The 23,118-nt window shown below is 40.8% G+C and overlaps 1 protein-coding gene across 1 annotated transcript in view; it reads left to right on the top strand.

The window, feature by feature from the left end:
• Positions 1 to 1,512: 1,512 nt before the first annotated feature.
• LOC134285492 (venom protease-like) overlaps positions 1,513 to 23,118 on the top strand; it is an 84,413-nt gene continuing 62,807 nt past the window's right edge. Inside the window, exon 1 of the mRNA XM_062846314.1 lies at positions 1,513 to 2,286. Coding sequence (XP_062702298.1) covers positions 2,052 to 2,286 — 235 coding nt within the window. The 5' untranslated portion in view covers positions 1,513 to 2,051. The remainder of the gene's footprint in view (positions 2,287 to 23,118) is intronic.

Here is a 23,118-nt window from a genome sequence, read left to right as displayed (position 1 = left end):
TTGAACCGGGTCTTCACAGTTTATATCCGAAATTTGTATGTAGAACAGGGGATGTTCAATTGATATGCGCATTAGAACGTGCCGTGCATTTATTTAAAGGCGTTTTCGCTATTTAAGTTTGTTTCGTTATAAAATCCGATTGCAAGAAAGAATTAAATTCGGTTCGAATAAGATCATTTGGACACAATAGGAGCATGCGAGATGAAAGCGCGAAAAAATCAAATAAGTAACGTTCGCTCGACATGAATCTCTAAACAAGTGTCACCGATCGATACAACCGAAAGCAAAGCCGAACAACATTTAATTGATCACAACTACGGTATTTTTGCCTGTCTAGGGCTAGTAGTCATCATCGAACTACTGGTACCTAGCCTTTCAAAACTAGGACGTTAGGCAAAGAGGTCGTCGGTGTGATTGTGTTGTTCAATTATGGCTCTCTGTTAATTTTCAACTTCTATTCATTTCTCTCGTCGCACACTTGCGTTTCTATCCACCGTTTCTTTTATTACTGTCGTTACTCTCTCCTTCTTTGAGTAGTATTAAGATCACCGAGAAAAGGCAATAAAAATAATTATCATTGTTTCGCTATTGTCTAACACCTAAATATAGGCACAGCGCGTTCTAATGCACATATCGAATACCTACCCAAAGTTCTACATACAAACTTCGATCATAAAATGTGAATGCTCGGTCCAATTTTTTTTTAATTCTTTCAATAATCACACTTCTCTCTCTCTCTTCTTGGCGTAACGTCCTCACTGGGACAAAGCCTGCTTCTCAGCTTAGTGTTCTATGAGCACTTCCACAGTTATTAACTGAGAGCTTCCTCTGACAATGACCATTTTGCATGTGTATATCGTGTGGCAGGCACGAAGATACTCTATGCCCAAGGAAGTCAAGGAAATTTCCTTTACGAAAAGATCCTGGACCGACCGGGAATCGAACCCGTCACCCTCAGCATGGTCATGCTGAATACCCGTGCGTTTACCGCCTCGGCTATATGGGCCCACACTTCTAGGGTCCCAAACCCTATTTCATCCATTTCATCCCATAACAAAATTTAGTGTTGAACGGTGTTATTCTTATTGCAAAAATATCGCATACGTAGTCCTACGTCGGAAGGTAAATTGATCACGTTACCGATCGTAATGTGGGAACGAAGGTCAGCTTCTTCACCGCACATCCAACTCCCAATAATGTGGGAGAGTTTGTTTACAAACCATTCAACCCACCAGCTCGCCTGTGCGTACCTATGTAGGTACTGCACTTCAATTTGAATGACGATAATTTTGAGCTGATGATGAGCATACCACGCAGTTCAATGGGAGTTCCACTTGCACTCAACCCATTCAGACGAATGATGATGATGGTGATCGTGATGATCAACCGGCGCAGAGAGACAATGCAATGGTACCGCGAAGAAAGTTGTTCCATCAGGGAGCTGCCGCAGAAAGAAAGAAATCCAAAGCGAGAGAAGAAAGAGAACTCGAGAGAAAAAGTTAATCGATGGTGGCGGCGGTGGCGGTGCAGCTGCTGCAAGGCCTTCGGTGGGAAACCTGATTGGGGGAAGCCTTCGACGATCTGGAGTTGTTTGGCATTGAACAGTTTGATCGTTGATCGTCGAGCGGTGAAGACGTATCTTGGGCAGATGTCGCAAGTTTAGGTTTCGGAACAATCACGGCAACCCAGCTCAGTGTTGTGAGTTTTTGTGTGAAAATCGCTGGAGATAAGAATTGAGGGTGATCGCTAGAAAGAGGTGTGTCCGATCGATCGCGTCTTTTGGAAGAAAGTGACAAAGAGGAAGTGACATATTTTGTGACTAGCTCCAGGCCATTCAATAGCGGAAAACTGATCGTACGGTATATTGGTGGGCGAAATTTTTAGAAATAAAATGTGCGATTTTAGTGTACCCATTTTTGATGCTATTTTGGCGCAATTCTAAGCAAATCCACGAAAAGTAGCAGGAAAACTGTTATATCCGCAGAAAAGAGAGCGGAAGCAAAAGTTGAAATTTGTTTTTTTAAGTGAAGAGTTCAACAGCAGTCGTAACAATGAAGTGCTTGGTTCCCAGTTGTGGGTGCTTCTTCTCGGTGGTGATAGTGTTCCTACTGGCCTCGGTGCTGACCGCGGAGGCCAAACTGGCGGCTCATGGCAAATATCAGATGATGGCCGCGCCAAACAAAAATACCGACGAGCGCAGTTTTATGGATAATGTGAAGATGGTGTTCGGCAGAGGCAGCAATAAACCACCGGCTCACGATACGCCCTCCAGTTCCTGCAGTTGTCGTAAGTAAAACCATTTTCGAACTCTTTCTATCCGGGGTACCTATCTCTTCGAGAGTAGTACGAAAGTAAGCTTCTTAATTGCATAATTGGGCCCACGCCGAAAACAGCACTCCGAACAATAAAGATAAAAAAGCTCAAATTTACCGGTATCTTGCGATTCGCATTCGGATCTATGTGTGTTACTTGGTATAATGCGGTTTGCTGACCTAGACCGGAGAGAGCGTTGAGTTTACGTGCGTGCATCTACAATATCTAGAGGAAACCAGGCAACAGCGTCTAGCAGGGCTAGGCCTGGTGTTTTGTTGACGCGATCTTGCCAACACGAAAACCATAGATGCATCTCTGGCCTACATTTGGCGCCTTTTCCCGATGGATGGAATCCCAGGCGGAGTTTTACGATTGCTTTCAACTGATTGCGCCAAGTCTGTCTATTCGACCAAGAAACGATCGGAAACGGCTCGGTCAGTGAATCGTATTCAGTGGCATTTAATGAACGGTAATTAGCTTCGAGACGGTCATTTAAAGCAAATTGACTTTGCGAAAATAGTAAGCTATTTTTCGATTTCGGTGATTTTCGCCGCCAACGAATGATGGTAATTAACTTTCCTGCAGTTCAACGGAAGGAGCGTGCGTATCGTTGCCGCCCAATTGGGACGTGATTAGAGTGGAGTTTGTTTTGTGCATTTGGGGAATTCCACTATCGCCCTCCAATTTGCATGATTTTGATTTCAGAGCAGAGAGGATGAAGATTGACAGAGCGTTACTTCTCACAAATCGCGATTCCATTTCAGAAGCACAGATTGAGATAAGGTATATCGGGGCAATAAAGTGAGGTTTTTGAAAATTGGATTGAATTGGTGCAAAACAGTGCTGTATTTTAGTAGTCCACCTTTATTTCTGCCTGCCATTTTTTTTCAATTCAATTCTTTATTTCAATCTTTCTTTTGGTTAACAATCATTATTTACATGATAAGTGATTCAGCTTTTGCTTTTCCGACTTTGGTTCTCCTACGTTTGTCATAAATAACATGTTTGTATTGCTTTGTCTTGTTGACATGTTAGCGTTTACATTAGGGTGGCCCACACTTATATGAAAAACAAACATTTTGAAAAATGCCAAGTCTTACCTCCTCAATCACTTGTTTTGGACTCCCAGAAGCTACGTTCAAAATTTGAGCAAAATCGATTGAGCCTAAGGGGGCGCTCAAAACGCTTGAAGTTTGTATGGGAAAACTTGGCCAAATGTATGCAGAAATTTTAAGTTTTCGAATTTTTCCGCTAGGTGGCGCTGTAAGCGTTCAATAATCAAACCCTGGGGTATTATTGTAGGTGACTATATGCCAGAGAACTTTGTCAAAGACCGCGAAGTGATCCGACGGCTGTGAAAAAAGTTATACCCTAGGCAAAGTGAGGCAAAGAATTGAGATTTCATTATTGATATTATTCTTTTACATGAATTGGAAGAATAATAATAAAGTTTATCCTCACTTTTTTTTTTATTGTTGATTCATATCCAGATACAATACTTTTATACAAACTACTTACTCCTAGTGTTAACAAATATTCATAAACCTTTCGAAATGTTTCTCAAATGATCTCTTGTTTGCCCATCTTATTTCCCTAATACTTTTCTGGACGCAGTACAAGCTTCCAGTTTGAGAAGAGTTTATCGACCAACCTATACTGTGCACCACAAGCCAAAGAGCAGATTTTTTCCTGGGATCATTTCCAATGCTTTCCCATGCTAAAATATCGTCAAACCGCTTGAAATTAATGTTTAATTTGTTATTTATTACTTCCTGTGTCCATTTGCGAATAGCCTCAGTTTTAATGCATTCTGTTAATCGATGCAGATTATTATCAGTTTTTCCACAATATTCACAAAGTGAGTCCTGTAGTCTGCCAATGCCGTATGCTACCAACTTTTCCTTAGTTGATATAACGTCATTGATCAACAAAAACAAATTGGACCTGTCCTCGGCGCACAGAAAACTGTTACTCAAATTTCTCCACAATGTTACCCAATCAACTTCTGGGCGATCTTGTTTAGCTTTCACAGTGATATTCAAGGAGTTTATGAAGTGTCTATACATGCTTTTTGTTGATTCACAGTGCGGTGTTCCTTTGACGACATTTCCGGTTTGCAACCATTCTTTACCGTTTCGAGTGAATTGTCCACTATTTCCATATCCTAGCAAGTACTCTTCCTCACCATTGCCATCCTGTATTACATTCCTAACGAACAAAGCTTTGCATTTAGACTCTGGATCTATCAATTTGAGACCACCACTTTCGTAATCAAGGTATAGCTGCTCTCTGGAGACTCAAAAAATACTACCACGCCACAGAAAGTTCCCTACAAGGCTTTTGATTTTTGCCAGATGCTTGTTCCTAGGTGGAAAAACTTGGGCCACGTACCACAGTTTTGAAAGCAAAAAGGTATTAAGAACCCATACTCTCTGCAATATCTGTAAATTCCTTGATTCATTTATTTTTAACCGATGTTGAATACTGCTAATTAGCTTTGAATAGTTAATATCTATTGTTTTGGACCAGTAACATGCGAAAGATACTCCCAAAATAGTAAGTTCATCAACTTCCTGAACAACCTGCGGGCCAGAAAAGGCATTATTTAGTCTTATAAAGGATGACTTTTTGTAGTTAACCTTGATTTTCGCATATTGGGAGAAAGAAGCGAAGATTTGCATTATCAAATCAAATTCTTCCTGGCTGCTGACAAATATACTAATGTCATCAGCATATGCCATAACTTTCAAAAACTTCCCGAAAACCAGAATGCCACCTGTGCTTCCGTAAATCGTTCTTATCAGTGGTTCTAAATACAGAACGAAAAGAACAATACTAAGCGGACATCCTTGCCGTACAGATGTCACTTCTCCTAGGGTATAACTTTTTTCACAGACGTTGGATCACTTTGCGGTCTTCGACAAAGTTGTATGGCATATTGGCTCGGGTGGTTCAAGGAGCTAAGGGTTGGTCCGTGGCTTGGTCTGTGGCTTGGGGGTAGGCCTTACCGCTCGGATCCCGGGAAAGCCCGAGAGGTCCGAGGTGCCCACCAGGAGGGTCGTTGTGGTGTAGTTTTGGTCGTCGTTCCTGCTGATTCCGTTGTCCAGCCGGCGCCGAGGTCGGTCCATCCATGCCGGTCCCCTGCCGGCTTCCGGTTGGAGGCGCCCCGGCTACCGGAGGATTCGCTGTGTCGGCGGTTTCTCCCCACAACGCCGAGGTCGACCCGTCCATGCCGGTCCCCTACCAGCTTCCAGTTGGACGGCGCCCCGACGGTTGCAGAGAGTAGCCCGCTGATTTTTTTTTCTCCTACCGCTACAGATGTCCGACCTTGAGGGTCGATGTGGCTATTGGTGTGTCTCAAAATCCTTCCGCTGCTGAATCCGACCTTGAGGGTCATAGTAACTCCTTCCGCTGCTGAGTCCGACCTTGAGGGTCGTTGTAGCCTTGAAGTCTTGGAGTTGGAGTTGGTTGATAGGTGGGCCTTACCACTCGGATCCCGGGAAGTCCGAGAGGTCCGAGGTGCCCACCGGTCCCGCCAGCGGTTTGGCACTTCTTATCAGGGGCCTACATCGTCGAAACCAAAACATGACGCTGAAAGCGAGCGTCCATCAGCATCGGACGGACGCCGACGACGGGAACATTCAAAACAACATGCATGCGCTTCGCTTCATCCGCCCTTCTTGTCACTTTCTTCGACGCAACGACGGGTGGGGGCTCATTTTCACACCGACTGGGATTCAATTGAAATTTCCAAATTGTCTAAAATGTATGTTTGCTTAATATTTTTATGGGTAATAAACTATTTCAGTAAAATATACATAGCATTCATTAACATTACACAGATTTGACGGTTGTTACACTCATTAATTGAGTTATAACAGAGAAATTCATTCGATGTCGAACGAGCGTGCGTGAGCTTGTGAGTGCGAAACAAAGTGGCATCTCCGACGACGCAGCAGCGTCGGTTCATCGGTGACGATGACAGTCGGGCTGAGCGACGACGACGGCGCCTTGTTTCCATTGACGATTGAAAACATTGTTTACAAACTTCGCCTGAAAATTTCAATTAAAATTGAAAATGTAGGGCCCTGCTTCTTATATCTCGTGGTACAGACCACCCTCTTTCCAAAAAGGTTATGACTTGCCGCTCACGGACTTGGTCATTGGAGAGTGAGCTTGGGAAAATTGATTAATATTTCGAAAAGTTATGACAAATATGTTGTTTTTTGATCAAGGAATTGTAATATGCGATGGTCCTTCCAACGCATGGATTGGAATTGTAATGAAATCGAATCCGATCTTTTATTTTGGGGCGTAACTAGGTATGTTTTGAAGATCAGGTATCAGTAGGTCGATTAGAATATCCAGCCACAGAAGTCTTGTGTCGCGGCTGTTCGTGTGACTAACATCTAGTTTGCCACGTCAGTAGCGGTACTAGAAGTGTCAAATAAATTTTGTTTACCCAAATAAAAGGTCCTCTACAAGATGAACAATTAAAACGAATCAATTATTACAATTAAGGTGACTTGGTGCATCACAGAATTTTCATAGGAATCATTGACTTTTTAATTTTCAATGATTGTTTGCCTCGCGTTTTTGAAGTGATAAAAAACGGGAAGTTTTGCAGTCACGAAGTAGAAAAAGTATCATCACACTCACCACGAGTGAGCATATGGGATGATACATTTTCATCCGAATTTGCGCTTTGGTAACTGAGTTTTATCACTTTGAAATTTCGAGCGAGATTTCAATGATGCTGATGACGCACTACGCGTCGTTAAAGCTATTAGAATAATTAGATAGGAAAAGTGATTACAGCGCCATTGGAGTTCTAGTGTATTTCTATTGTAGGTCGACTCCAGAGGCACGTTTTGAAGATACTTAAGTATGTATAATTTTAGCATGAATACATACTTGCACAAATCTTGGATGGAGTTGCACTTTAGTATGTATAACTTTTTGCAAAAAAGATTTGGAAATCATATTTTACACATAGTGGGGCAAAAGTTCGAATTGTGGTTCTTCGAGTCATACATGGTTACTTTAGGTAAAAACAAAAAAATCGGCAAAATGTACATATAATCTCCAAAAATGACGGAATAAGTGAGAAAATTCGATCAAAGTTAAAAAAAAGCTTAACCTGAATTTTTCGAAAAACTACTGTTCGCGCAAGGGAAGGCCCCGTTAACCGTTGTGATAATAAATCGAATTAATAAGGCGAAGAATGACTGCATCTTGCCATTGCAATGGTCAAGTGAGAACTGATTTATTTATTCTAATACAGATAGTATATACACGTTTGAACAAACATACTACAATTGCTGATTTTGAAAGGCCGACTGCGATCCCAGTCAGCGTGCGCTCTATTGAATCACCGTCACTTTCCTTGTTTCATAAGAACCACGATGTACAATATTTAGAAGGCGATACCTTCCGGAAATCTGACAGTTTTTTGATGACGTTATTCAAATCGTTCATCGGCGTTTCCACAATGATCTAGTACTCCTCCCCAAATTAATAAACGTAAAACGATAAGAACGACGTCACATGTTTACATCCAAAAATGATGTTTACATACGTTACTAGCCTGCCTTGTGATATTTATGCCGTGAACTGAACTGGACTGACTGTAATGGTGTGGGGATATCACTGATAGGCCATCTTTAAAATTCGTTTAAAAATCCAAATGAAGATTTACCAAGATATTTTTATACCTATGTGGTACAAAATAACAAAAAAGTTTGAGTTTTGGCGAAAACCACTCAAATATCACATCAGTTGCAATGATTGTGATCTAGAGTACGGGTCAATACTAGGGTCAATATCAAGTCGTTGCCTGTTATTTTATTTTTTTTACCACTTAACCTAATTTGCAGCTCTTTTGTCCACTAGGGCACTGCGTGAGCGATTCCAATTGGCGCTGCACTAACACTTTGTACAGCGCCTAAATGTATTCTATTTTATCCATCCACCTCTGAAGTGAACGTGTAGCCACTACGCTACGGGCCCCGCCTGTTATTGTCGTTTTGATATTTATTGGTCTGGAGTTATAGTAACGATGGTGCAATATCAGTAGTCACCCGACAAGACTGATATTGCGCAACTCTGATAGTTACCACAGAGGCCACACTATTGCAGCTGGAAGTGATATCGCGCGTCTTTTATTGTGCAAATGGCGATCGTTTCTCCATTGAGGCTGGGGTGACTCGTATCAAAACGTTGTTTTTAGGTAGATTCTTGAAACATTCACCAGGTTCTTTTTATACCCTCTGTTGTCCTTGTGTTTTGTGGCAGGTTTAGAATCATTTTCAAGAACCTATTCTGCACCACTTGAAGCTTTTTAATATGTGTTGGAGCGCAGCACATCCAGACGGGTGAACTGTAGAGAAACATGGGAAATACCACCTGCTTGTAGATGGCAAGCATGTTGACGACGAAGAGCTTCGACCCCAAGAAACAATTTTTGCTTTAAGAAATGTTTTTTAAAGCAACGTTATTAAGCTGCTAGTCGTATTATATTTGAATAGCTTTGAAATAAAACTGTGCTTCAACTCTTGTTCTATAAGCACGATGAAAAGAATGTTTATCCAATGACCGTACATCGGTTGTGAAACACTTGTTCAACGTTGGAACCATCAGCTATTTACACAACCATCATAAACTTTCCTTCAGCGTCTAATAAACAATGTTATATGACGCTATTTGTTTAATCGTTTGAGAATGGTTTTAGAAACCATTATTCTGCATTAGCAGCATATTGCGTAATAACAAGCTTTTTTAGACATTTATTCCACCATAATATAATCGAAACATGCTGGGGCCGTGGTACACCTTACGAAATTTATTGCTATTAATAGATATGGTTTTACAATTGCTACGAAAACGTTTCTTAAATGTTTCTTCTGATCACAACCTCTCCATTTTATTACATTTGTATGAAACAAATCACATCAATTGAAAGACTCGAACTCTTGACCTTTGGATTCACACTCGTCTGCATGTGCTCTGCTTCAATCCGAATTACATGAATCGGCAGATTTAAAGCAGTATATAAATATTCAATCCCTGTGTCGAATACATTACCGTACATATGCTGCTTAAACATTGCTTAAATATGTTATTCAACAAATTGTCTTCATAAACATTGAATCTGATCAATGTTTGAATAATTGTAACCGCAACGTTTAATCATAAGGCATGCATGTTGATTGTTTTGCTAGTCCGTCAGTATTCACGGTGTTTCGTTGTAAGATTAGTGACACTTCAAACTTTTCTTTTATTTAAACGCCCAAACAAGTGAACTTATCTGGTTATTTTCACCGCTCCTGTTTTGTGACGAGAGGAAAATGGGTAACGATTGTGTAAATCTCCAAGCAGCTGAAAATATGAACATAAGGAAGCTGAGCTCGGTTTGACCGGTGCCACCATAGTGGGTAATCTAACTCGTCAATTCCAAATAGAGGAGCCCCCCAGGACCCACTTCAGTTGCATTTTCTGGTGTTTTTGTTGCTGATGCTGCTGTCGTTGGAGCGTGTAGTGTAAAAGGTGAGTCAGAATGTTTTTTAAAAGTGTGATATTTTGAGCTGCTGCAAGATGTTTGCTTGGTCTTCAAGCTTGTAGCCAGGGATGCTTTTCTTAGACCCCTAATCAGCAATCGTGTTTACAAACAGGAGCAGGGGGAACAACGATTATTGAGTGATACAGTACCACTTCTAATCAACATTGTTTGAATAAAAGCTTAACATTTGTATTAAAGAAACCTGATTACATCTAGTTGTTAAACTATATCAGTGTAGTTGAATAAAATGATCAAGCAATAGTTATTAAACTTGAGATAAACTACTTGTTCCATTGTAGATCATATGTGGAATAACGGCATCCAATACGTCGAAAGCAGCTTGTATTTTATCATTATTAGAGCACTATTAGACAGATGGTGTGAATACCTAAGCAACTGTCTTTAAACTTCTGTACGATTAGCTATTCAATCAGCACAAATATATTTAACAAACGTACAGTTTCCACTGCATGAAACATTTATTCGCCATTTTGTTCAAAACATACTCTTGTTCAACTGTCGGCGCCTTTGTGGTACATTTAATCAACTGGCATGCTTATGAATGATTTTAAATTGTTACTTGGGACCGGCGATTGATGAGAGGGTAGAGCTGTCTCAGCATGATTGTGCTCTTGGTGACCAGGCTATCCACATGCGATCGGTAGATTAGTTTGCTGTCCACTGCTAGGCCGAGGTACTGGACATCATTGGTCCAGTTCACCTTGCACTCTCTTACCATTACTTTGTTGTTTGCGTTCTGGCGGCGTTTACCCGAATCTTCCAGGTATTCAGGTAATTGACGTAGGCGTTTAATCCGGTTTGAAGTTTGGTGACGAGGTGACGGATAACACGTTCACTATGGCTGATCGCCGAGTCATCAACAAATAGGGACAGCTAGCCCTCGGAGGGGAGTGGAGGGATATCCGATGTTTATAAATTATATGTACAGTATCGGCCCAAGTACCCTGGAGGTCTCCTGTTGGGATCTGGTATGGATCTGAGAGCATGCCGCTTACGCTCACCTGGGATGTGCAACCACGCAAGTAGTCTACAGACATCCGTAAACGTGAGATAGTTCAGACCATTCACAAGATACCCTCTAGGAGAAATAGCCTCGCCAGATTTCTCTTCTACAACAGACTTGTTAGAGAAATGGATTTCCTTTCCTTGAGCAACGACTCTTTTTTCGAATTTCAGATTTTGCTGTAGCCCAGGAATAAAAAGACAGTTGTACAGCTTCAACCTCTTCATTTTATTTACTCTAACCACAGATTTCAACGACACTGATCCTTTCTTTGCCTTCAAGTGTTCACCCTCCTTTGTTCGTCATCCATCCAGCTTGTTTCTGTCTTCCTCGTCACCAGCGCGCACTCACTGCTTTCCGTGAATCGCAAGCATTGCAATAGGATTCCCGTGTGCATGCAGTTTTGTGTGAATTAATACACTGCGAGAAACTATGTTGCTCCTTCCAAACTGATATCATTATAATTATATACTGTTATACGCTCTTCTTCTACAACTATCATGTCGGCGTCCAAATTATCTATATTGTTCATGATGGACGCATCATTTACCATGTGGTTTGATGCGCCTGAATCGACCACAAAGCGTTTTGGGATTACTGATCTGGTAGACACCATAAGCGCGTGTTCCCGCTCCTGTTTATCGAGTCTTGGCTGGCTGAACAGTCTTCGGATATATTTCTTTTTCTTTCGTGTCGTTGAGACATTTGCTTCGATAGTGTCCCATCTGGTGGCAACCAAAGCATTCAATGTTCTCCTTTGGTTTAGTTACCATTGCCACATTTGATGGTTTTCGCTGGATGCGTTAGATGGTCTCGGCACCCAACGGCATACGGTGCAGGTCGTTCAACGGTTTCTTTTTAAGGTTGAAGGATTCGTCATTGATATCACCGTCATCATTGAAATTTCGAAAGCAGTTTTCTCTTTCAAGGCATCAATATTCACTATGAGAGTGTATTCACTATTTTTCAATCTCCATCAGGAATGCAGTGAATGCATTTTCATAACGAACTTTTGTGTTTTGAAAGAGAAAACTGCTTTCGAAGTTTCAATGATGACGGTATTATTAATGACGAACTCTTCAACCTTAAGAACGGCTACCGGTATGCTTTCGGCGGCGGGAACTGCTCCAAGAAACGTTTGAATTGTCTCCATTTGGGTGGCTTGTGGGTCCGCATATTCCAGCTCCATGCAGAGACGAGAATGCTCTTTGAACAATTCCTCCAGCTAATGGCACTTCCAGCTTCTTAGCCTGAACAGCTGGCGGCGTAGCGAAACAGCAACCAGTGTTCCACCTCGTTGGTACGCATTGGTCAGGATATCTATGCACTCCTTTGCGTACTGGCAGTTCATTAATTTCTGTAAGGGTTTGTTTCCAATAGTGATCGATGGCCTGGCAGTCGTTTTCACAGTGTTTTTGATAAAAAGTTTGACGATGTGCTTCCTCCTGCAGCGTGGTGTTAGATTCTGGGTGTTCGTATGGCTCTTGTCGAGACGTACGAAGCAACGTATAATCCAGCTTGAGGTGCGTCAGATGATGCATCAAACGCCAGTTCCAAGGCGTGAAATCCCTTGCATTACCTTCGAACTTGCCGACCATTTGGCTTCGTCGCTCAAAAAGCATCACTGTGTAGATGCACAATTAAAAGTCGGCTATCTTGGGATTAGAACTTCTTATACGTTTAATAAACTTTTCTACTCGAAATAGTTATTTATGCAACAAGTTGCAAAATGATGATTTTTTCAGCACGAGTCGTACGTTTATCCAACGAGGCTTGCCGAGTTGGATAAATACGACGAGTGCTGAAAAAATCGAGTTTTGCAACGAGTTGCATACAAAGTTTTTTGTAATTGCAAAAAATACCCAATCAGTATAATCTTTTCTACATGAACATGTATCAAGAGCAACCACGTGCCACTCATTCATACGCGTCAGCGTGGTGCTTTTGTTCGATCAGGTACACTCTTAGAAAAAATCATGTAAATTTAAGTTCTCTTGGATGCACATAAAAGGAGCGGCCCATTTGACACAAATTTACGTCTTCTATCACAAATAAAGTCGAGCTAGCAATCGCTAAAAACGAATCGACAGATGAAATATATGAAAGTAAAATAATGAGCTGGATTCGAACACTGGCCCGCCGATTGAGAAGCACAGCCTATACCTCTCGGCCATATCACCGAGTTGTAGAACTAATGATAAATGTAAAACTGTTTCTACCTACTTGGTCAGATAGGTTTTTTGACATCTTGTGCAATCAACTCGAACTTACATGATGGATGTAAAATTCAGTCAAATTTGCCATTCAGTCATGAAATGTTTACGTACGTTGATGGTTTACGTCACGTGTAAATTCCTAATTTTTTAAGAGTGTAGGCTATGATAGAGTAGGTGTCAGAAATTTGCAAGCTCCCGTCGTCGTCATACCGCAGCATGGGCAAAAGCTAGGGCAAGAGCAAAAGTAGTTTCAGCTGCTGTTTCTACGCCGATCTGCTGCAGTCCTAATCAGAACCGGAGAAGTCCTTATTCGGATTGGTGCTGCTCAGAGGATGTAGATGCAGCAGCTGTGTCTATGGTAGCAGTGAAAGTTATCGAAAAGTGGGTTTTGGCAAAGGTGCCAAAAAGTGCTACTTTTCAGCACTCTTAAGAGTGCCGAAAAGTAGTACTTTTCGGCACTTTTGTTTTAGTGAAGAAAAGTAGGCCGTTTCATAATTGTAACCGCGAGTGAAAAGTAGGGGAAAACGCAACGCAATTACAAAAAATACTTTTTTGCATCTTTCGACAAGCCGACTGCACTCTCACCCATCCATCCGGCAAATGCCAATGAACCTTAAGCTATCAAATGTTTACCTTGGCCACTGCACACACAGCCCACGAGACTTCTGCGCCGATTTGTGTCCATATTCCATCCCCTACTCATGGCAGACATAGCGCGTTATTTTGAGAACCGTCACCGGGGTGATTATTAAATTTCATATGGTTTCGGTGATCCCGATTTTGAACAAAACAGAAGAGAAAAGACAACCGGTTCCTACAAATCCGATACCCAAATACCAATCTTCCAAATGTTGAGCTTTAATTTTCTTTGTTTACCAAAAAAAACTGATGAGATGGCTTAGTCTGATTCCCAGACGAGATCCGCCACATTCACCCGCACGGAATTGGTGATTTGGGGATATTTATCGTTCCAGTGAATGCCGGTTGATATTTGGAGTTGGGCTTCTTCGGAGCGTATCATCCAGGAGGGAAAGAATTATTTGATCGTGAGGTTGGTTTCTTTGCCGCGGACCGGACCGGACGGGTGGACAAATGCGAGCAAGTGACCTTTATCGGTAGGCGTGTGTCTTTCATTTCAAGGTTGTTGAATCTTTCGAGGGGGAACGGTGCGCGATCATTGCCGTTTCGGTGGACTGGTTTTCTAATCGGTCGGTGATCAAATTACGGAATGTGAGAAAAATCTATTGCTGAATTATTGTATGTTGAGAAACCAATCTCATTTCTAATTTTTGGCCACTATATAACTGTGATTTATAGGTATGGGCCATGTGAACATGTTTCCAATAGTTGCGGATTTTTCTGTTTTCAAAGACGAAATAAATAACTAGAGCGTCTGTACCAGTTATGGCACTAACTAAGGAAAATGAACGAAAATAACTACGAATATACTCAATATATCTAATGATTGTTCTGTTTCCGTACTCTACAGGGAAAGTGGAAAAAGAGAGCCTTTAGTTCAACATCAAATTCATGATAACACTGAATCAACCATTTGCCGCCATTATACTCGATTCGCAGCTGCAGCAACGTCGGACACGCCAAACGCTTGCCAGATCACGCTCCACCTGGTCCTTCTGAAAGACTCCTTCATCGCTCCTCTTTGCGCTCCATGCTTTCTTGTACTAACCGGATGATTAGCACGCTAGTTGCACGCTTTGCTCGAAAACTTCGAGTGCTTGCAGGTCCTCCTCGAGCATTGTGTATGTCTTATGTTCGTAAAGGACCACCGATCCTATTAACGTCTTGTTCATGGTGCATTTGGCCGTAGTTTCCTCTGGAGCCCGTAGTAGGCCCGACTTCCACTTATTTTGCGCCTTCGTATTTCACGGCTGACGTTATTGTCAGCCGTTTGCAAGGAAACGAGGTAGACGAATTCTTCTACCATCTCTAAAGAGTCCTCAGTCTATAAGTAACATTGCTGCCAAGGCTTGTCCTGTCTCGCTCAGTCCCACCTGCATGTTCTTTGTTTTAGCCGCATTCACTACCAGTCCAGCTTTTGCTGCTTCAGGTTTCACGAGGGTGTACAGTTCAGTCACCAGTCTAAACATTCTAGCAATAGCCATGTCATTCACAAAACAGACAAATTGGCTGGATTTTGTAAAGATTATTCCGGCTATTAAACCTGTCTCGTATGCATGCGTAATGCATTGTACACGACAACGATTCTCCAATTTTTTGTTGCCCGTTTTGCTAAATATGAAGCGATCCGCCAGTCAACAGTATCAACTGCTCCTTTAGTCTTGTTGTAGAACTTGATTATCTCGGGCTTGTTCTTGTCAGCAGGATAAACTTTTTGGTTGTGGTGGACGATGCTGAGTAGAATTACATTTTTCCCCTTTTTTGGGATGTAGGACACTAACGTTACATCCTGTGTATGGGCAAAAGTTGATGAATGAGCTTCTCGTCCTTTGGAAACCGGTAATGCAGGAGGAATGCATGTTTTATTCTTTCGTAGAGTGCCGACCATTCCAATTTCGCTCTTTAGGAGGCTTTTGGCAACTGAAAATGACGTGAACCAGTTGTCCATAGTGGCGGTTCGCCCATCATAATTTCGGTAGAGCAGTAGATCCTATGTAACTCGTTGCCCTTGGTTGACTTCCTTTTTACCGTCTGACCGCTTTCCCAAGTATATTTGGGAATGTAGTACGTAACCAGTAAGGTTACAACAGGAGTTGAAAAATTTCAGCTCATATTTGGCGGCTTATTTGGCATGTACTGCCTACAAAAAACTCTTCCGCGGTATGGGACAAGCTGTTCGTCAATAGTAATGACATGTGCATGTTGGGCATTCCAGATATCCCAAAATTCTTTTTTATCAGATCCCTTCTCACTTTGCCGTTCTGCTTTGTTGTCAGTCCGGATCATTGCCAAAATATCTCTGAATCTGCGAGCTGACATTGTGGCCCGGAAGATTGGTCTTCCAAGCTTTTCATGATACAATGTCTCAATCGGTTCCGTATTCGATTTGAAAATGGACGACAAGATAAGTAAACTCAGAAACGCATCGAATTCCACAGCATCTACATGTTTCCATTTTTCTCCAGATTTTTCTGGACGCCCTTTTCGTTTGTGTGGTCAATTAGGAGAGTAACGAGGTCATCATGAAATGAAACTTTGAAAGCTTCGATTTCATTGTCGACTCGAGCAGTCGGTGTAGCTTGTTACCCCTGGACGAGTTCGCAGAATCTCGTAAGACCGCTTCCGTCCAACCTTGGAATCTGGTCGTACAATGTTTTGTGACCACTGAGTCCCATCTTTTGAAATCCAGGAGGAATTTTCTTCGTCACTGTTCGAATCGTCATCAGAATCCGAAGAAGTTTGAACTTCATCATCTTCAACTTCTGATAAGATCGCTTCATCGTTTGAGGAGTCATATTCAAAATCACCATCCATGATGAAACTGTTTTGGAAGAAGAAATACTCGTAATGTCGATATATCTTTCTATTTATGTTTCAATTTCATTATCTACTACATGAATATCAATATTTGTAATAATTGGTCTCCGCGGCGATGATCTTGAAGCGATCTTTTTGGATATGCTCATTTTTTCGTCTTTAGGGTGTTTTGTATCATTTTACAATAAAACATATTAATGTTTAGATAAAGCAAGAAGCCCCAAAGTTTAAAATTAGGTAAACATATGCAGAGGCCCAAAGGAAACAAAAAAGTCGCGATAATTGTATCACTAGTTTGATTCGCATCCTATTTTAGCAATTTTATTGCATAAAAAAGTAACCCGAATGCGAAAAAGAATATTTACATACACAACACGTATGCTTTATAAACTTTCACTAAATACTCTGATTTTTTTTGGGAGCTTTGAATATTTATTATGATGAGACAAAGAGCATTATATGATAAACAAATTGAACCAACTTTTATCCTGTTGGATTTTGTAATACTCACAATTTCACTGCTTTCCGTAAATTCACCACCAAATGAACTGTGACTTGCAACACACTGTTGTCCGAAGGTTGAATACGAATGAGACCCAAACGCACACTTTTTACGTATTTGTGCAAACAATGGACACGTGCTCTCAAATATAATGGCAGTTATTTAGATATAGTGGTTTCAGCTTTTAGTGGTGTTGCGTGTACGTACACGCTGCATTACACGAACACTGCCCGAGTTACTGGTTGAAAATAGTAAACAAAAATCAGCTGTTCTTGGCAAAATCAATTGGGCATATTTTCAACCAGTAGATTTGCATTAGTGTTCGTGACGCCACGCTGCGAAACCACTATAGAGGTAACCATGCTCAAATGTATGCGTTTTTTTTTGTAGAGGTACCTACTTAGTTGTGAAACTTAGAGGGAAATATTTGCACTCTCGTCCCGTATGTTAGTTTTGTAATTACTTACCCGTTTTACCTGATTCGACTGGGTAATATTTGCATATGCAATCGTTGATGAATGTGTAAGGAAAAATTCGCGCTAGTCCACAATCTTACAATGCTGAGTAAGTTTTGGGAAAGTATATCAGAAAGATTCTTTGCTGCAAAAACTTTCGTTGAAATTTTTGGAAAACTTCCTAGCAAAATATACACAAATAAATGCCTTGAAGATGAATACTTACAAAAACATATTTCTACTTTATTTGCTAAAAAATACACAACAAACGGAAGCCAAATTGAACAATTAGATACCCAAGCAAAGGCGAATAAAAAATGATATCACTTTGAATTTGGATAAACGGTGTTAGCAGTGTTATCATTTTGTTATGTTGGTTATCCAGGACGAATCCCTAAAGAAATTCTTAGAGAAATCTCTGGAGAAATAGCTGTAGAAACCCCTAGACAAATTTTTGGAGGAATCTCTGAAAAAAATTCTGAAGAAATTCCTGGAAGAATCCAACGAGGAATCCCTGGAGGAATCCTTCAAGGAATTCCTGAAAGAATCCTTGAAGAAATTTCTAGAGGAATCTATGAAGGAATTCCTGGAGGAATCCTTGAAGGAATTCCTGGAGGAATCCTTCAAGAAATTCCTGCAAGAATCCTTGAAGAAATTTCTAGAGGAATCTATGAAGGAATTCCTGGAGGAATCCTTGAAGGAATTCCTGGTGGAATCCTCGGACGAATTCCTGGAGGAATCTTTGGAGGAATTCCTAGAGGAATCCTTGAAGAAATTCCTAGAGGAATCCTTGAAGGAATTCCTGTAGGAATCCATGAAGGAATTTCTGGAGGAATCGTTAAAGGAATTCCTGGAGGAATCCCTGAAGGAATTCCTGGAAAAATCTCTGAAGGAATTCCTGGAGGAATCCCTGAAGGAATTCCTGGAGTAATCGTTAAAGGAATTCCTGCAGGAATCCTTAAAGGAATACCTGGAGGAATGCTTGAAGGTATTCCTAGAGGAATCCTTGAAGAAATTCCTGGAGGAATCCCTGAAGGAATCTCTGAAGGAATTCCTGGAGGAATCCCTGAAGGAATTCCTTGGAGGAATATTTGGACTCCTGGATGAATTTATGGAGGAATTCGTGGAGGAATCTTTGGTGGAATAGCTGTAGGAATCCCTGGACTAATTTCTGGAGAAATATCTGATGGAATCCCTGGAGGAATCCCCAAAGAAATTTCTGGACGATTTTTTAGAGAAATTCCTGGAGGAATCTGTTTAGAAGTTTTAAGAGAGTTCTTGGGGAATCCCTGTAAAATATCAGGATGAATCTTTGAATGAATTACTTGACGAATACCTGGAGGAATCCCTAGAGGCACTCTTGGAGGCACTCCTGAAAAATCTCTGGAGGAACTCCGGGAGGAATACCTGATAGAATCTTCGGAGGATTTTTTGGAGTGATTTCTGCAAGGATCTCTGAGGAAATTATTGGAAGAATTGCTGGAAAAATTCTTGGGTGAATCCCTAAAGGAGTTCCTGGAAGAATCCCTAGAAGCATTCCTGGATGATTCCTTGGTAAAATTCTAGAAGGTATTCCTGGAGGAATTTCTAGAGCAATCCCTGTAGAAAGTTTTGGATGAATTTTTTGGTGAATTCTTAGAGAAAATCCTGTAGGAATCTTAGGAGGAGTTTCTGGAGGAATCTCTGGGAAAATTCCTTCAGGAATTCCTCAAGGAATTTTCCCAGAGATTCCTCCAGAAACTCCTCCTAAGATTCCTACAGGATTTTCTCTAAGAATTCACCAAAAAATTCATCCAAAACTTTCTACAGGGATTGCTCTAGAAATTCCTCCAGGAATACCTTCTAGAATTTTACCAAGGAATCATCCAGGAATGCTTCTAGGGATTCTTCCAGGAACTCCTTTAGGGATTCACCCAAGAATTTTTCCAGCAATTCTTCCAATAATTTCCTCAGAGATCCTTGCAGAAATCACTCCAAAAAATCCTCCGAAGATTCTATCAGGTATTCCTCCCGGAGTTCCTCCAGAGATTTTTCAGGAGTGCCTCCAAGAGTGCCTCTAGGGATTCCTCCAGGTATTCGTCAAGTAATTCATTCAAAGATTCATCCTGATATTTTACAGGGATTCCCCAAGAACTCTCTTAAAACTTCTAAACAGATTCCTCCAGGAATTTCTCTAAAAAATCGTCCAGAAATTTCTTTGGGGATTCCTCCAGGGATTCCATCAGATATTTCTCCAGAAATTAGTCCAGGGATTCCTACAGCTATTCCACCAAAGATTCCTCCACGAATTCCTCCATAAATTCATCCAGGAGTCCAAATATTCCTCCAAGGAATTCCTTCAGGGATTCCTCCAGGAATTCCTTCAGAGATTCCTTCAGGGATTCCTCCAGGAATTTCTTCAAGGATTCCTCTAGGAATACCTTCAAGCATTCCTCCAGGTATTCCTTTAAGGATTCCTGCAGGAATTCCTTTAACGATTACTCCAGGAATTCCTTCAGGGATTCCTCCAGGAATTCCTTCAGAGATTTTTCCAGGAATTCCTTCAGGGATTCCTCCAGGAATTCCTTTAACGATTCCTCCAGAAATTCCTTCATGGATTCCTACAGGAATTCCTTCAAGGATTCCTCTAGGAATTTCTTCAAGGATTCCTCTAGGAATTCCTCCAAAGATTCCTCCAGGAATTCGTCCGAGGATTCCACCAGGAATTCCTTCAAGGATTCCTCCAGGAATTCCTTCATAGATTCCTCTAGAAATTTCTTCAAGGATTCTTGCAGGAATTTCTTGAAGGATTCCTCCAGGAATTCCTTCAAGGATTCCTCCAGGAATTCCTTCATAGATTCCTCTAGAAATTTCTTCAAGGATTCTTTCAGGAATTCCTTGAAGGATTCCTCCAGGGATTCCTCGTTGGATTCTTCCAGGAATTTCTTCAGAATTTTTTTCAGAGATTCCTCCAAAAATTTGTCTAGGGGTTTCTACAGCTATTTCTCCAGAGATTTCTCTAAGAATTTCTTTAGGGATTCGTCCTGGATAACCAACATAACAAAATGATAACACTGCTAACACCGTTTATCCAAATTCAAAGTGATATCATTTTTTATTCGCCTTTGCTTGGGTATCTAATTGTTCAATTTGGCTTCCGTTTGTTGTGTATTTTTTAGCAAATAAAGTAGAAATATGTTTTTGTAAGTATTCATCTTCAAGGCATTTATTTGTGTATATTTTGCTAGGAAGTTTTCCAAAAATTTCAACGAAAGTTTTTGCAGCAAAGAATCTTTCTGATATACTTTCCCAAAACTTACTCAGCATTGTAAGATTGTGGACTAGCGCGAATTTTTCCTTACACATTCATCAACGATTGCATATGCAAATATTACCCAGTCGAATCAGGTAAAACGGGTAAGTAATTACAAAACTAACATACGGGACGAGAGTGCAAATATTTCCCTCTAAGTTTCACAACTAAGTAGGTACCTCTACAAAAAAAAACGCATACATTTGAGCATGGTTACCTCTATAGTGGTTTCGCAGCGTGGCGTCACGAACACTAATGCAAATCTACTGGTTGAAAATATGCCCAATTGATTTTGCCAAGAACAGCTGATTTTTGTTTACTATTTTCAACCAGTAACTCGGGCAGTGTTCGTGTAATGCAGCGTGTACGTACACGCAACACCACTAAAAGCTGAAACCACTATATCTAAATAACTGCCATTATATTTGAGAGCACGTGTCCATTGTTTGCACAAATACGTAAAAAGTGTGCGTTTGGGTCTCATTCGTATTCAACCTTCGGACAACAGTGTGTTGCAAGTCACAGTTCATTTGGTGGTGAATTTACGGAAAGCAGTGAAATTGTGAGTATTACAAAATCCAACAGGATAAAAGTTGGTTCAATTTGTTTATCATATAATGCTCTTTGTCTCATCATAATAAATATTCAAAGCTCCCAAAAAAAATCAGAGTATTTAGTGAAAGTTTATAAAGCATACGTGTTGTGTATGTAAATATTCTTTTTCGCATTCGGGTTACTTTTTTATGCAATAAAATTGCTAAAATAGGATGCGAATCAAACTAGTGATACAATTATCGCGACTTTTTTGTTTCCTTTGGGCCTCTGCATATGTTTACCTAATTTTAAACTTTGGGGCTTCTTGCTTTATCTAAACATTAATATGTTTTATTGTAAAATGATACAAAACACCCTAAAGACGAAAAAATGAGCATATCCAAAAAGATCGCTTCAAGATCATCGCCGCGGAGACCAATTATTACAAATATTGATATTCATGTAGTAGATAATGAAATTGAAACATAAATAGAAAGATATATCGACATTACGAGTATTTCTTCTTCCAAAACAGTTTCATCATGGATGGTGATTTTGAATATGACTCCTCAAACGATGAAGCGATCTTATCAGAAGTTGAAGATGATGAAGTTCAAACTTCTTCGGATTCTGATGACGATTCGAACAGTGACGAAGAAAATTCCTCCTGGATTTCAAAAGATGGGACTCAGTGGTCACAAAACATTGTACGACCAGATTCCAAGGTTGGACGGAAGCGGTCTTACGAGATTCTGCGAACTCGTCCAGGGGTAACAAGCTACACCGACTGCTCGAGTCGACAATGAAATCGAAGCTTTCAAAGTTTCATTTCATGATGACCTCGTTACTCTCCTAATTGACCACACAAACGAAAAGGGCGTCCAGAAAAATCTGGAGAAAAATGGAAACATGTAGATGCTGTGGAATTCGATGCGTTTCTGAGTTTACTTATCTTGTCGTCCATTTTCAAATCGAATACGGAACCGATTGAGACATTGTATCATGAAAAGCTTGGAAGACCAATCTTCCGGGCCACAATGTCAGCTCGCAGATTCAGAGATATTTTGGCAATGATCCGGACTGACAACAAAGCAGAACGGCAAAGTGAGAAGGGATCTGATAAAAAAGAATTTTGGGATATCTGGAATGCCCAACATGCACATGTCATTACTATTGACGAACAGCTTGTCCCATACCGCGGAAGAGTTTTTTGTAGGCAGTACATGCCAAATAAGCCGCCAAATATGAGCTGAAATTTTTCAACTCCTGTTGTAACCTTACTGGTTACGTACTACATTCCCAAATATACTTGGGAAAGCGGTCAGACGGTAAAAAGGAAGTCAACCAAGGGCAACGAGTTACATAGGATCTACTGCTCTACCGAAATTATGATGGGCGAACCGCCACTATGGACAACTGGTTCACGTCATTTTCAGTTGCCAAAAGCCTCCTAAAGAGCGAAATTGGAATGGTCGGCACTCTACGAAAGAATAAAACATGCATTCCTCCTGCATTACCGGTTTCCAAAGGACGAGAAGCTCATTCATCAACTTTTGCCCATACACAGGATGTAACGTTAGTGTCCTACATCCCAAAAAAGGGGAAAAATGTAATTCTACTCAGCATCGTCCACCACAACCAAAAAGTTTATCCTGCTGACAAGAACAAGCCCGAGATAATCAAGTTCTACAACAAGACTAAAGGAGCAGTTGATACTGTTGACTGGCGGATCGCTTCATATTTAGCAAAACGGGCAACAAAAAATTGG

The sequence above is a fragment of the Aedes albopictus genome, chromosome 1, assembly GCF_035046485.1.
Source record: "Aedes albopictus strain Foshan chromosome 1, AalbF5, whole genome shotgun sequence".
NCBI classification, from domain to species: Eukaryota; Metazoa; Arthropoda; class Insecta; order Diptera; family Culicidae; genus Aedes; species Aedes albopictus.
Note: the sequence above shows the minus strand (reverse complement) of the source record. Positions and strands in the feature narration are given on the sequence as shown.